The 16,707-nt window shown below is 46.5% G+C and overlaps 1 protein-coding gene across 1 annotated transcript in view; it reads left to right on the top strand.

Annotated features, from left to right (window-relative positions):
• Positions 1-1,555: 1,555 nt before the first annotated feature.
• The window catches only part of LOC134528998 (uncharacterized), a 47,957-nt gene continuing 32,805 nt past the window's right edge, over positions 1,556-16,707 (top strand). The window contains exons 1-7 of the mRNA XM_063362666.1: positions 1,556-1,620; positions 2,731-3,918; positions 4,232-4,379; positions 12,962-12,997; positions 13,090-13,101; positions 13,430-13,539; positions 13,669-13,944. Coding sequence (XP_063218736.1) covers positions 1,556-1,620; positions 2,731-3,918; positions 4,232-4,379; positions 12,962-12,997; positions 13,090-13,101; positions 13,430-13,539; positions 13,669-13,944 — 1,835 coding nt within the window. The remainder of the gene's footprint in view (positions 1,621-2,730; positions 3,919-4,231; positions 4,380-12,961; positions 12,998-13,089; positions 13,102-13,429; positions 13,540-13,668; positions 13,945-16,707) is intronic.

The following is a 16,707-nucleotide window of genomic DNA, read 5'->3' on the forward strand; positions in this document are numbered from 1 at the left end:
CTGGAGCTCGTCACATAGCAGATGACGCCGTCCCCGCTACCTCTGACTATTTAGACATGATTTTTGCTTGGGTTCGGGATCTCAGGGACCTGCTCACGGGCACCGAGCGGCACATGAAGGCGCCAGGCGTCCATGTCCCCTGGTACCCGGGTCTCCAACACCCCGTCTACGCACCTGTGGTAGGGGTTAGCCTGCTCCCCACATGACCGCACCTCGGCCTGTGTGGGGTCGTCTGTCCGCTGGGCCTGTTTCACGAATTCCACTAATTCGCTCAGGGTCTCCACAGGCAAGACGGCGGGATGGTCGGGGACCCTTGGGATGTGAAATAAGGTTGCAGGCGCCTCCCCCGGAGTGACTGGTGGCGCGACTCTCTCTGGCGGCAACAGCCCCTACCAGTCCTGGTCATCCTGAAAAGTGTTGTGTGGGTCGGGATGGCGCGACAACTCGTCGGCGAACTGGTTGTCCCGTCCAGGGATGTGCTCGACCGCGAAGTCGAAGTTCTGGAGCATCAGCGCTGATCTCGTGAACTTCGACTTGCAGCCCTGGGCGGAGTCCAGCCAGCGGATCCATGTATTTTTGGCAAGGAGCATTTCGCACACAAGTTGGTCATTGTGTGGGGTAAAATTGTGTTGGTGTTACTATCAGATCTGAGGTGAGATGGTCAGTCGAAAATGTTTAATAAATGTTTAATAAAAAGTTAAAATTACTTTTAACATTTGAATCTTTAAAAATCAAAACTAATGGAGTGGTGTCTGGTGTTTGTTTTGATCATAGGTGTTAGTTGCATGGTCGTGCGCGCGCACTCTCTACTGAGGGGAGGCGTGGTGGCCCCTTGCCTGGACGACCGCACAAAGAGGAGAGTGATAGCTCTGGCGGGGAGGGAGTGGGAGGTTGGGTCGTGTTGTAGTTGTCTGCGCGCGCAGCATCGAGGAAGGAGTGTGGGCCGCTGCCCGGACAATCGCACAAAAGGGAGGGCGATAGCTGCCCGGATGATCGCACAAAAGTGAGGGCGATAGCTGCCCGGATAACCGCACAAAGAGAAGGGCGATAGCTCCGACAGGTGTTGGGTCGTGACACCCAGCTGCGTCGCTCGCTCCGCTGAAATGTTCGAGGGTGGAGAGGGGTGCTCTTTGTTCGCTGCGCTGGTCGCGCCGGCCTGTCTGACCCTAACCGCTTCGCGCGCAAGAAATGGCCGTTTCCCGCATACCGCTCAGCTTGGATGTTGACAAGTTGCTGTAGAACACTGAAATTTTCTTGATTTTTGCCACATGCAGGGGTGCCAAATGCCGTCGTCCCGGTAACGGAGGCTGCGTTAGCGGGTGAGCCTAGTAGGGAAGTGGGCTGGTGTGCTGTTCTGTCCGGATGGGCGCCAGGCTAGCTTGCAGCTAGGCCACGGTGGGTGTGGGTCGTCAGCCCCTGTGCAGCTCACTAGGCTCGCCGGCGGTTCGGAGTTCGCATCCGGAAAACACTCACATATATCACTACTCACGTCTCACGTGGTCTCACAGGGTCACACATCCGTCCTGGGTCGTGCGCGGGCGAAGACTGGCTAGCGATGGTGACTGCACGGAGGAGGGGGTGTGAGGGTGCGTTCTGCCAGGTGGGGCTGGTGCTGGCGGGGTGGGGACCGGGCTTTACTGCCCACGGAGGTACGATGTCAAATGCATAGGCTACAATAAAACAAAATTGAAAATAACCTTCATATGGGTACAAAACACCGGGCGGTGCTTCATCTTCTCGCACAGTACATTATCCATAATTGTTGCCCCCCATAGTGAAAGGAAAAGTACGTAAAACTATCAGGCCGCCCAAACTTGTTCTCTACTACACACTACATCGCTGTGGCCGTACCGTCCAGTTTATACATAATGCGCTTGTAAGGACACAGTGCAGAAAAAATCATTAAACATTATTGTAAATAATAATAATTTATCACGAATTGTAAGAATGCTTTATTATTTACATTGTAAAACATGCATTTGGACCATACAATTCAATGACTATAATTGCATGAAAACATACAGTGTATGTTTAAAAGTATATTCGCAAAGCATTACTTTTTGAATGTTCATGTGCAACTTCTGTCGTGTCCTGCATTTGGCCTCGACCCCCATGTGCGAGTGCTGCATGCTCGTCCCTGAAACGAACATGGCTGCCCCAGACACCGCAGGTTAATTTTACCTAATATCTATGCCCAAGATAGTTATCCTGTAAGATGGTGATGCACCCGGCGCCAATAGATGGCGCCTGCTGCAGAATGTAAATAATTGGAACTCATTGTGGCATTACTCAAGGAAGGAGTGGGCTTCCGCTCATGTTGGGAGCATCCCGAGATTCAGAAATCAGCATATTACCAGGACAGTCAGTGACATATTATAGAACATGTTGCAAAGGCTAAATCTGTAAATATTGACTGTAATTATAATGTAACCGACTTGTATATAAACGTGACTTGCACTGTACCAGTCAGGAGATGGTCGAGAGGAGCCCTGGCCGAGGACGGACGCGTGAAGAGGAGCTCCACTACTGAAGCTGTGTGTAGCACTTTTCAGTGCTACCCAGTGAATTTATTGAAAGGTAGCCTGTGCACCCAGAGTGCACAGGCGGTACAGGTGTTAGCAAATAGAGTGAGCGCACTAATCGCCCGGGGAGTAGCTGCCCCTACAGCCTAGCCGCAAACCCGGACTAGTCCGGGTTTTGTTGGTCAGTGGGTGAGAAGTGCTGCTGCAGGATGCCAGACCACGAGAAAAGGGACGCAGAACAGGAGCACATGAATGTGCCTCTGCCCAGTGAAGATGAGGCAGAGATGTCTAGCGACGACGGCTCCACTGTCGTCGCTAACAAAAAAACGAAAACAGGGGAAACAAGCAGGATTCGCCCCCCTCTCACGAACCCGGCTTACAACAAGCAGGGCGCGCGCGCGCGTAAAACCCCGGCACGCCGGACTCACGACCCGGCGAGCCAGCCGGCCCCCAGCACGAGTGCAGGTTCGAGCCCTGCCTCAGCAGAACCAGCCCCTCAGGCACCCAAAAAGATGCAGGTTAAACCCCTGTTTGTTTTTGTCGACCAGGCACATAGCTACCCGGTCATAAAAGCTGCATTAGATGCAGCCCTGCTAGAAAAGTGGTCGTGCATAAGTAGAGGGCACGACCAGCTAATGGTACACACCGCCACAGTCACAGAGTACCACAGGGCAGTGAAGGCCCTAGAAGCGGCCGGAGTGCAGCACTCCGTGCTACTACAGCGGGACGAGATCCCAAATAAATTCGTTTTCTGCCGCGTCCACAGCAGCATGGACAAGGCTTTCATTCAGGGGGAGTTCCAAAGAATGGGACTTCCAGTACAAAATTTTTGGTTCCTGACCAATAGGCAGACCAGGCAACCAATAAACAAATTAGTGGTTGAACTCCCGAAGGCCATTAACACAGACAAGGTCTACGCCATCAAGTCCTTTGGTGGCCTCAACATCAGAGTTGAGGACTACAGGCACCCTAAGGGCCCACTACAATGTGGGAACTGTCAGCGATTTGGCCACTCTGGCAAAGGCTGCAGAGCCTCCCCTGTGTGTCGCTGGTGTAGCCAGGGCCACAAAACTGAGGTGTGCCCCCAGGGAGGGGACAAAAAACAGATGAAGTGCGCGCGCTGCGACGGCCCGCACTCTGCGAACTATAGAGGCTGCATGGCCTTTAAGAGAGAAAACTGGCGTCACCTCCCGCAGCAAGAAAGGAAGGAACGCGAGCTACAATCTAAGCGCGCAATGCGCGACAATAGGCGAGCTGCAGCAGCAGCTCCAGTCCCCCCTCCCCCGCAACACGCGGGCCCCTCTGGGTGCCAGCCCCAGCCCCCCAGACAAGCGTGGAGAGCCCCCAGCTACCCCGCCCCGCAACAGTACAATCAGTACACAGCTTTGGCCGACAGGTATGAAACTGAGTACCCAGTCGTTGCCAACCCGTGGAGGCCTAGAGGCCAGCCCCAAACACAAAGACCCCCGAAGAAAAACCTAACGGGGCACAAGAATGGCAAAGGGAGACAGCCCCCAGTGGAACAGCCGGCCCCGAGGCAGGAACAGCCCACGACACGGCCCCCTCCCCCCCCCTCCCAAGGCTCCAGAGCAGCCAATCACACGGGCAGCGCCCGCAGCCACCGACATGCAGGTAGAGCAGGCACAAACAGTGCAGCCAACTGCTCCACTGCAGCCGAGCCCCGTAATAAAGCCAGCCCCTGGCCCTAGTGAATTCCTGAAGGTTGTCCAGCAATCTAAAACCTTCGCCCAGGATCCGAACCTGGCCCAGGTCCTAGAGCCGATGTGCCAACTGATGGCCATCTGGTGCAACCCGGCCATGTCCCTTCAGGACAAAGTACAAGCCACCATGGGCTTCGTGACTACCCTAGCGGCCAGCTTCAATGGCCAACAATCGTAATTTAGGCCCTGTCGTTGACTCCAACCCCGACGACAATAGACTAAGCACCATCCTTTACTGGAATGCACGAGGAATTAAAAATAAAATAATAGAGTTTACAGACCACTTGATTAAAAACAATATTAAAATCGCGGCCATTAATGAAACTCATTTAAAACCAACTGATCGCCTCACGATATTAAACTATATTATATATAGGCGCGACCGCGATACTAGAGGCGGGGGGGTTGCCTTAGTGGTCCACAGAAGCATACAGCACTCAGAATTTCAATTACCTGTATTTAATGAACTGGAAGCAATAGCCATAAAGCTAAAAATAAATAATCAAAACATAATACTAATTTCTATGTATGCAAAACCGGGCAGGACACTGACAGAATTAGACTTAGATATCTTATACCAATCAGCTCCTTCGTTCCTAGCAGTTGGAGACATTAATGCTAAGCATAGCGACTGGAACTGCCGACGCAACACGGCCAATGGTTTCGTGTTGCGAAGGCACGAGTCAAGTAAAAATTACCAAATATATGCTCCCTCAGAGCCAACACATGATAGTGGAGCAATAAGGCAAACCCCCGACATATTAGACATAGTACTAAACAAGCGAGTTCACACGGGTTTCGAACTCAAAGTCGTTCACGAAATGTCGTCTGATCACTTCCCAGTTCACTTAATACTCGATGACGCGGATACTGACATCAATCCGCCGAGAACAGTCAGAGACTATAAAAAAGCAGACTGGAGAGGTTTTCAGACCAGACTAATTGACAACTTACCTGCAGCCGATGCTGCCAACTTCGAAACTAAAGAAAATATAGATTCAGCAGTAATTGAACTTACAGAACAAATACAGCTTGCAATAAACTCGTGCATTCCAGAAAAAGAGGTTAATTTTAAGCAGGACGAACTGCCGGCGTATATTCGCAACTTAATTTCTCAGAAAAATAGACTAAGGCGCGAGTTTAGCAGGCATCGACAACGAGATACCAAACGGCGCATTAATGAACTACAAAGAGTAATTTCCGAGGAAATTACTCTATGGAGGAGTAGCCAATGGGACGACAAAGTCTCGAAACTCCAGGTGCAAGATAATAGCACCTGGAATATGACAAAGCGGTTTCTCAACAAAATAGAAAAAATTCCTCCACTGCAGACCCCCACTGGTGTTGCCTTCACCCCGATAGATAAAGCTCAAGCATTCGCGAATACACTCGAACAAGCTTTCACCCCGAATCTCGAGCCCTGCGACCCGCGATTTACTGCCGAAATCTATAGGGAAATTAGATTAAAATTAAAACAACCCCTAACCACAGAGCCTTATTTAACTCAGTCGCAGGAAGTTAAACAAGCCATTAAGCGCATGAAACCTCGTAAGGCCCCTGGAAATGATGGCATCCAGGCCATTGTACTTAAGCAGCTGCCAGAAGAAATTATTGAGTATCTGGCAGCCCTAATAAATGCTATATTTCATTTACAATACTTCCCTTCGCAATGGAAAGAAGCGAACGTAATTGTTTTTCAAAAACCTGGTAAAGATAAAACGCTCCCACAAAACTATAGACCTATTAGTTTACTAAATATACTATCAAAGGTGGCTGAGTATATTATCCTTCAGAGACTCAACACCCACATTAAAAATAATAATGTACTACCTGATGAGCAATTTGGTTTCCGTAGCGAGCATTCCACAACACATCAACTAGTGCGAATGACTGAACAAATAGTTGATACATTCACTTGGAATCAATTCAGTATAGCAACATTTATAGATGTAGAAAAAGCATTTGATAAAGTATTTCATGCAGGATTAATATATAAACTTTATCAAACAGGCTTTCCCGATTGTTATATAAAACTACTAGCCTCGTATTTAAGCGGTAGATCATTTAGAGTCACGACTGAAGGGGCTCAGTCAGACGTCAAACAAATCAAAGCAGGAGTCCCGCAAGGCAGTATCCTAGGACCTGTATTATTCAATATTTTCATTTACGACATGCCTAGGCCTGAACATAGATATGTCCAATTAGGACTTTATGCTGATGACACAGTTCTGTTTAGTAGGTCTAGGAACTTAAATTTGGCTGCCGAAAGGTTGCAAACTGCATTAAATCTGTTTGAAAACTGGTGCACAAAATGGCGAATTAAAGTAAATCCGACAAAGTCAGAAGCCATAGTGTTCACGCGCAAACATCTACCGGACTTAGAAAATAGACCACGCCTCACACTCTTTGACGCAATAATACCACATAAAAACGTAGTTAAATATCTAGGAGTACACATGGATAGAAAACTCCTATGGCGTGATCACATAGAATTCAAAAGAAAGGCAGCTTTCGCAAGACTCATGACACTCTATCCAGTCATGAGCAGACGACTCGGGAGCCCTGTTAAAAATGGCTTAATAATATATAACGCGCTCATTAAGCCAATCATAACATATGCAGCACCAGTGTGGGCAACTGCGGCTGAGAGCCATTTAAAAAAGTTGCAGCGAATACAGAACAAGAGCATTCGTATCGCGACAGATGCGCCTGTGTACTGCCCCGTCAGGGTTATGCACAGGGAGCTTAAACTCGAACTCTTGAAAGACTATTATGTCAGGACTGCACAGAAATTCTATGATAAAAGTCACCTGAGCGCAAATATGTATATTTCCTCTCTCGGAGATCGCGACCCGGAATTTTATCGCAAATACAAAATGCCTATCTCAATCCTGGAGCACAGGCCGCCCTAGCTGCTCTGTGATTGGCAGGCCCGCTGGCCAATCACGTCGCGCACAGGCTCACGCGCACGGAACCCAGCCCTGTCTGCACGGAAAAAATTTCCTACGCGAGTAACACTTATTATTTAATTTATAAATGCTAAATAACCAAACAGGCTGCATATAAAACATCACTTTATAAAAATAAATACGAATGCTCCTTCACCATTCGCCTTAAACCCATACGCCGACAGTTCTTCCACTATAACTAGTGAATAGACGTAAGTATAAAATATTAGCCTATATTATGTTGCAATTGTGTTGCATGATATATGTTAAAAAAAAAAAAAAAAAACTAGTTTTAGTTATGCTTAGTAACACATCACAGTTAATACTACACGCACACAACTTCGTAGATAATTAAAGCGTAGGAAGTTGCTGCTAGGGATTCGCAATGAAGGAGTGGGCAATTTCTCTAACCGACCGACTGCCTTTTGCTGGCGACAGGCGATCTGAAGCTATGTCCTCTCCAGAGTTTGTCCCGACACATCAACTTGCGGGCACACTATTTAAATTAATTATTCGTAGCTATTGATGCGTAGATGCTGTGATAATGGGTTAAGCAATGACGGACGAACTAATTTCTCTAAGTGCCGACAGCCATTGACAGGCGACAGGCGACCTGAAGCTATAGTTTCTCCGGAGTAAAGCCCATGTCACAGCTCGCGGATACTTAACGTAAATAAAACATTAAATGCCCACACATGCGTTACACCACACATCAAGGCATGTTAGCCCGCGCAACATGCATTTACTAAAAATAGTCTAGTCTGTAGGATGTTTAATTTTCTCTCTTTTAGTTATAGGTGCTGCTGTCTGGAGTGGATGTGAGTGGTTCGTGTTACCCTCACCGCCAGGGGCCCCAGCGTCCCTGGCCAGCGAATTCCAGTCCTGGACAAAATCAAAAATCAAGGCGGACATCAAGTCCAAGTGCCCAACCCCCGCATGGTAGACTCTTTCTACTCTGGCCAACTCTTCATCCAGACCATCCTCTATCTCCTGTACTCTCCTACACTAATGCATGCAAACTTGCATCCCGCATGAAAGTGCCCAGGGTTTTCCCTGTGTCTATGCAGGTTTTACCTGGGCCCAACTTAACTAGTAGCTTAGACTAGAGATAAGAGTGAGGGGAGTTAGTCATGGCAACAATCGCTGCCATGGCTGGCCAATCCCCTCCTAGCACACGATGCATGTGACCCTCTCCCTGCATGGCTATTTCCAGCATGACTAAGGCGTGATAGGCTTCGGCCTGAGACGCACTTAGGTCCCTCCCTAACCCGGACCCCTCCCAAACACACTTAGTTTTTAGTTAGGTTAGGAAAAAAAAAAAAAAAATACCAGTCAGGGATTCTTATCCGATAGCAATCCGGGAAAGCAACCGCAGAAGTGATGTATCCGGGGTGGTGCTTTCCGATCTCCTCCCCTATCTCCCCCCCTCCCTCTGCCCCTCCCTCCCCCTCCCCCCTTCCCTCCCCTTATTTCCTCTGGAGCAACACTTGTGATTATGCTCTGGAATGCTTCACTAGAGCAGCTCTCTGGAATACACTCTAGCATCCCTCCCCCCTGGAATGGCCCTACTCCTGGAGGGGCCCATCGAGGTTAATGCTCTAAGGCCTCCCCCCTTCCCCTTCCTTGTTCCCATGCTTAGCACAAGGGCAGGTCGCAGGCATCTCAGACAGCACCAACATCCGAGAGACAAGGAGGAGCAGCTGCCTGCATACCAGCAGGGTTACTTCACCAATCACCAGCCAACCTCCTTTGGTCGAGCCGAGCCCTGCCTACCTCCCCATTCATTCCTACCAGTTCTCCCCTGTCCCTTACTCTCCAGACTCTTCCCACACCTCCAACCCTTCTTTCGTCCATCAAACCCCGCAAGTGGACCCTGATTCTGGTCGAAATCCCCACCCCCCCGGCTCGGCGACCTCCGTCGCCCTACTCAGCGAGCGAGCCACCTTGCGACCCGAGGCTGCAGGCCCTCTCTGCCCGGCTGACTGCCCGACTACACGAACTGTTCGGCAGTAACTACTGAGGACGTCACACCCCAGGGGTTTTTCACCCCCCACCTCAAGCCACTCCAGCACCGGACACTGTTGCCGGGACACGTCACTTCATTGCCCTCTTTATATTTGAGACCACTATCGAACATCACCACTGAACATGAAGAAGCATAAGTTAGTGTACATGTAGAGATAGCAAACAGGTTCTACTTCAATGTGTTCTGTTTAGTTATTATAGGTTTTATTTATTTAAGATTGCATGTACACAGTTTTAGTTATAAGCATTAGTATATAGTAAACCTGCAGTTTTGTGCAAATTTTTGGTCTGCATGTTTTCATTTGCTTTCGCGTGAGTGGAGCGCACTGCAGGTATAGTGATTGGCGCGTTTGCACGCCAGATGAGTCTTGGCCCACATGGAGGATGGTCATGTTGCTCAGACACTCTGCAATGCTAGACTCCTATTAAATGTATCCTAATGGCTTCGACTCGTTATTCTCAGCCTATAAATGACAGTATACTGTTTTTAAACTAAATTGTCTCCTAATTTGTTGTACTGTTTTATTTCAGCTATTCGGGTCCTAACCTCTGTTTAGCACTGTAGCAGATTTACAGGTGCATTTTGACGACATGTGTTGGTGCTCCTTCGATCCGCACAGACTGCTTGTGGACTGTCTTTCCTCCAAAAAGAAATGAAAGGCCCCTTTCCCAACACTCACTCTGTGATTGTCTTAAATTGCAAAATATGTAAAACTGTCAAATTCCACTTTGTTCCCAAATGACCAAAAACTACTGAAAATAATGGGCACCAAAATTGAATTGGGCCAAATAAAAATATTAAATTAATAGCAGGGATTAAAATGAATAAACAAAACAAACACATTAAGTTTGGTGTTTGTTTAATCATTTTTGAATGATATCATTTGTAACAAATTACAAGGAAATTCTATAAGTGCAATATGTTTTTAAATATAGGGCAGGTGTCTGGATACTTGTGACTTTATCATGCTAAATAGGTGCATGAAAATAATGCACTGACCACTCAACACATAGGAAACAATGAGGTTGGTTTCCTACACAGCACAGCACATTCTATGCCAGCAAAAAACACCCCGCATGAGGGATTGATTGGTTTTGAAGAAAATTGAATTGTATTGGGGTAGACTAAACTTTTTGGATACATTGGAAGACGAGAGGGAGGGTTTTTCAAATGTTTCTGTGGGATATGTTGAAGGATCTGCTAGTCAAAGTATGAAGGAGAAACTGATATTAACAATGAACCTACATTATTTTGAATAATTCTGGGAGCTATCCAAGATGACCACCACAAACAACCTAACCCAAGATGGCTGCCATGGCTCCCTGTCTCCCGAACCAGGATCCAGCGCCCCAGAACATACTAAACCTACATACTTGTGTTAACATCGGCGTTGCTGCCATCAGGGTCTCCGAAGATAATGATAGACCTATCACTTGGATTTGTTCGACCATGGACTCTGCTGCCAATAGCGTTTTTGCCATTGGGATCTTCAGTATTTATGGTGGACCTTCAATCAAGGTCGACGTAAATTATGGTAAAGACGCCACCAAGTTCACAAGAATAGGTGCTTACATGACTTATGCATTAGACTGGTCGAACTTGACATCCCGTACTGCACCACAGTCAGAGGCGGACTGAGGATTCTGTCATCTGGGCCTCTCGTATATACCCACTGCTGTTGGTATAATATGCAAGTCGAAATAAATACTAATTTTTAGTGGTGAGGTTGCTAGCATTAGAAAGACATGTATAAATAAACTGAACCAGCGCAAGTGGTTTGAAGTTGGTCATAAAAACTTCATGCGAGTAGTGTACGAGGCTCGCTGCATCGCCGCTGAAGAGTCGTGTGGTTACTTTTGCGGTGGCGCAAGTGAATCATTTGACTGACAGTGGCGTTTTAATAACTTTGTTTGGCTACCAAGAATATTTCGTTAGCCATAACTTTTTTTTTTTGCTGCAATGTGGAGGCCCATCTCTTATAAACTTTATCACAAAAGACGCAAAATTATTTTTAAATTAATATGAAAATACGTAAATAACTTAAGTAGGCAATAATATTTATTTAGTAGCCATTCAGTATTAGCGAGTTATATACCTACTTTTATTATTAGGTATCATTTTTTTTGCAACCATTTTTGAGTGACTACAATATTAGGGTACAGGCACGAGAATTTATGGCAATACGAGAAATGTAAAACCGCTGGAAGTAGGCTGAGGTATGCGACTCGCTAACAAGTGTTTTTTTTTCTTTAGCGAGTAGGGGTTCGTGTTAACAGCAATTCTGTGGTTATTTCGAGATGTTAATATAATAGTGAAATTTGTTATCTTTGATAAGGTTTATCTTTACTGCGTATTTGTTTTGGTTAAATTCTGCCAACATTTTAAAGTAAACCGCGAACTCACTCGGCACAGATAGTGACCAGCGAGGTTGGCACTTCTGGAAAGAAAACACTGTGTTTAGCTTCCTTATAATCTGGATCGGTCCTAGCGTGGTGGTACGTTTTCCATGCCTCCCCATAACAAGTGGGAGGGGTTGCAATATTTCTGATACTGGATGCGACTTAAAGGTTTTTGGTAAGGTCACAATATGCACTCACTCCTCTCACGATGCTTTGCATTATTTCTCAAGGAAAGCTCCATAAATCAGTAACTAAACCGTTGACCTCCAAATATCCAGATTCCACATTGATTCATGCAAATTGACTCATGACAACTGACAGATTTAAAAAAAATACAACTTTCAGTATGTACATATTGAAATAGTTAATTAGCAAAATTTTACTTCCAAAAAAAATAGATGACAAATAATGGAACCCACTCGCTATCGAAGTTGAATTTTTTTTTTAACCATTGTCACACTATTTGGATGACACTTAAATGAAAAAAAATCCATGTGCGGATTCAAGAAGAAACCAAACCGTATATATCATAGTGGAAAGAAATATGGAATAAAAAGATATTGTAATACCTTTTTTTAATTGACAACACAGTTTACACCAATACACCATCTTCAACGGCCATTTACAGAGGAAACAATGTTTATCATTACCACAAAAAAAAACTCGGAATTTAATCCATCACTATAGTAATAAGGATTTTGTATAACCACAATTTTAATAATTGAGTATTAAATTGTGCACAATGGTAACCTTTTTAGAATTTAACATTTGTAAGTCTTGGTCGGTCTGTTGAAGATTGGACAGTAGTCTTGTTTTCGAAGATTGATCATTTTGACACTACAAAAATCTCTCACAATATGTTTCTGTTCACACGCGAGAATGTAGACATCGTCACCTGGGTTAACGATAGCACAGATTTAATTGGTTATAGTGCACAGGTCATTTCAAATGTTGTGTTTTCACATGTAGATGCACAGCTATTTCCGATGACGGGAACAGATGTCAGTTAGCGAAACGTAGCCAATGTTTTATCACAGAAAATGTACTGTGATCGTCGGTGTCGTCGTCGTTGTTTTGTCCATAACACCAATTTATTGTCATCGTTGTATTGGTATATCTGCTGCGTTGTCTGCCTGCATTTACTGTTATTGTTGAAACTGTCGTCGTAGTGTTAGCCATGATACCTTTTTTGGCACATCCGTGTGGCGGCGTGGCGGCGTGACGGTGTGGTGGTGTGGCAGTGTGGTGGTGTGGTGAGGTGGCGGTGAGGCGGTGTGGTGGTGTGGTGAGGTGGCGGTGAGGCGGTGTGGCTGTGTGGCGGTGTGGTGGTGTGGCGGTGTGGCAGTGTGGCGGTGTGGCAGTGTGGCAGTGTGGTGGTGTGGTGAGGTGGCGGTGAGGCGGTGTGGTGGTGGGGTGAGGTGGCGGTGAGGCGGTGTGGCTGTGTGGCGGTGTGGTGGTGTGGCGGTGTGGCAGTGTAGTGGTGTGGTGAGGTGGCGGTGAGGCGGTGTGGTGGTGTGGTGAGGTGGCGGTGTGGTGGTGTGGTGAGGTGGCGGTGTGGTGGTGTGGTGAGGTGGCGGTGAGGCGGTGTGGCTGTGTGGCGGTGTGGTGGTGTGGCGGTGTGGTGGGGTGGCGGTGTGGTGAGGTGGCACTGAGGCGGTGTGGCGGTGTGGTGGTGTGGTGGTGTGGTGAGGTGGCGATGAGGCGGTGTGGCTGTGTGGCGGTGTGGTGGTGTGGCGGTGAGGCGGTGTGGCTGTGTGGCGGTGTGGTAGTGTGACAGTGTGGTGGTGTGGCAGTGTGGTGGTGTGACGGTTAGGCGGTGTGGCTGTGTGGCGGTGTGCAAGTGTGGCAGTGTGGTGGTGTGGTGGTGTGGCAGTGTGGCAGTGTGGTGGTGTGGCAGTGTGGTGGTGTGGCGGTGATGAAGCGGTATGGCGGTATGGTGGTGTGGCGGTGTGGTGGTGAGGCGGTATGGTGGTGAGGCGTTATGACGGTATGGTGGTGTGGCATTGTGGTGGTGTGGTGGTGTGGTGGTGTGGTGGTGTGCTGGGTTCTCAGAGCGCGACTCGAACAAACAGCCTGGCGCGACGCTGCGGAGGTGCGCGAGGCGCGATCTGATAACCGCCTCGCCTGCCCGCTCGCTCCTGCAGCAGAGGAAGTGTTTTCCGAGCAACGACTGAGTCACGTTTCCCGGCTCTCGCGGGCCGCGTCACAGATAAGCCTCGAGATAACCTATCACGCTGCCTCGCCGCACCTGGGAGCGGAGATCCAGGCGAGGATAGCTCGAGGGTGGACGCGCTGCTGTGCAACTCTCATCTGCAACACAAACACACGGTAAGCATTGTCTGCGGGCAGTGACACGCGCCGTGAACAGTCTGTGTGTCGCCTGGGGCGCACTTTCACTGCCAGGCGTCGCGACGCCCGGGCTGATAAGGCCACAGCTTTCCGTTCCGGGCCATCATTTTATACTTGCGTTGAACTCTGCTATACTTGTAGAATATTTGATTGGCTGATATTTCGACATACACACACACAGGGGCGCAACAACAGGGGGGGGGGGGCAAGGGTATTTTGCCCCCCCTCTGAAACCTTGAAGTGGGGCCAAACGGGGGCAAAGAAAGAGCTGAGAGCTAAGTAATCAATTATAATAAAACTGCTTACATAGCACCATTTTCCACCTTGAAATACAAATTTTCCCGGGGGAGGACCCCCGGCCCCCCGCTTCAATAGGGGGGATCGATGATTCTTTATAAAAAGGTATATTGCCCCCCCTTTGGAAATTTAGTTGTTGCGCCCCTGCACACACACACACACCTAAATACACAAACACACACACACACATATATATATGTATATGTATATATATATATATAACGAGGGAAAAGACAGATGAGTCTGATTTGTACTGAGTTTTGCGCTTTTTTCACATGGTATAAAGTCGCAGCATTTATATTTTTTTCTCGTCACTCGTAATTTAATGCTATATTTTTGCGTAGACAAATTTATGTGGTTTATTGCTTTCCGCCAGTTTTGGGCAATCAATACTCTTGAAAAACCAACATACAGTTGACCATGCGAAAAACGTGGAGTGCCCGAATGAATTTCTGCCACATTCAATGTTTGGCCCTAGGACTTATTAATTTCCATTGTTAATGCTAACCTTAGAGGGAATTGCAGCCTCTTAAAATATAATGGCAAATTATTGGGATGCAGGGAATCATCGCGCCAACTCTTTTAACTGCTCCGGTGAGAATCTCACCTTTATAATGTTTCTCCCCAACTCTGTGATCGCAGCCTGGTACCGTTGCAAAATCTCGGTGCATCAAGATTACGTATTAACAAAACCGGGAAGCCAACCTTCAGCTTCAGTTTGCGAGTCGGCACGCTTGTTAATTCTAAGGAGTTCCAAAATTTCATGGTGTAAGCAGTAGTACCGTCACTGGTCATCACCGTGTAGAATGAAGTGTGTATCTTCGATACGCTGAATAAAACAAATAAACTATTTTTGTTTTGTTTTTTATCTACGGACGCGCCAAACGATAGCGCGTTTCAAACTCAAGACAACGCCATCTATTAACGAAGTTAAAAACTAAACTGTTTATACCGCCGTTAGTTCGCTAGCCGCCACGAGCTTCACTCAGTGGACGAATCTCGCCAGGGATAAGGATATGAAGTTGCCAGGCCTTACTATATGACCGTGTGGCGGACATAAAGAAATAACACGCACGCACTCACTGATTGTATATCTATGACTTACCTCCTACTATTCTCTATTATAAAACGGAATTTACCTTTTTTTCCCCACTCCCTTAGTGATGCAATGTAATAATTTATATGTAGCTTAGGTTTTAATCCAGGATATGAGCTAGCTGTTCGGGTGGTATTGAGTAACAAAAATTCAAAAATTCAAACAGCTAGACAACTAAACATCTAAACATCCAAAAGTATGATATAATAGTAGGTACCTACTGTTATAGGTTGCAGGGTGAGTATTGAGATTTTCGGCCGCCATATTGGACTGTAATATCATGGTAACCATCTTGGAAGACCTTGACCTTGATCTCGGTGCCCTTGATCCCAGCAGTAATTTTGATTTCCGCCATATTGGACTACACAATTTTTTCTAGAACTTTCCGCCTTTTGTAAATTTTAGAAAATTCGCCATTTTGGATTATGATGTAACGACCACCATATTAGATTATGACATCACAGCCACCATCTTGGATGATGTAACAGGCGCCAAATTGTTATTTTTTTCTTGCTAGAGGCCGCCATAATGGATGATGTAACAGGTACCAAATTGTTATTTTTTCTTTCTGGAAGCCACCATCTTGGATGATGTAATGTACGCCATCTTTATTTCTGCTGTTTGTTCCTAGAGGGCGACAGCATTACTCTTTCTCATGCATGTAAGGTCGATGTTCCATTACCTACGAATGTTGTTATGACACTTATAGACATAATACATATTATTGTTTGTACAAAATACATTAGCAGTGAAGTGATTAGAACCATGCCAACTCGGACCTCTGAAATATAAAACATTCGCCTTTGACCACACAGCCATCAAGCTATTTACCAGACTGAGAATTAAATAAGTTTTATATAAACAACACATATTTGGTATTGTATTGTTTAAAATATAAAGTATTAATAGCAGCATCTGTATTTGTTTCCAATGCCTTCTACTAGGAGCGCTAGTGTCGTGGAGTACACATACTGTCTGCTAGAGGGTTTTCAATACTTGAGGCCAGGAGAGCTAGTGTGCGCAGTGCACATATCATCTGCAAGAGCGAGCTTCCTCCATCTTTGATTATTTTTTACCCACTAGAGTGCACTAGTATTTATTACCAGACCATCATGGCATCCGCCATTTTGGTTGATATCTTGAAAGTTTGTAATTATTAAACTAGAAATTCGGGCAAATTAAAAAATCATTAAAATATCACTTATTAATACAATTATTGGTTCTAGATTTTAGTCTTTGGCTCGATTTTTGGTAGATGTAAAAAAAGGTAACTTTAGTCTAAAAATACTTATTTAATACAATATGGTGAAACTTCCGCATATACCAGTGGCCAGTAGACCAGTCTGCTG

Source organism: Bacillus rossius, chromosome 2, assembly GCF_032445375.1.
Source record: "Bacillus rossius redtenbacheri isolate Brsri chromosome 2, Brsri_v3, whole genome shotgun sequence".
NCBI lineage: Eukaryota > Metazoa > Arthropoda > Insecta > Phasmatodea > Bacillidae > Bacillus > Bacillus rossius.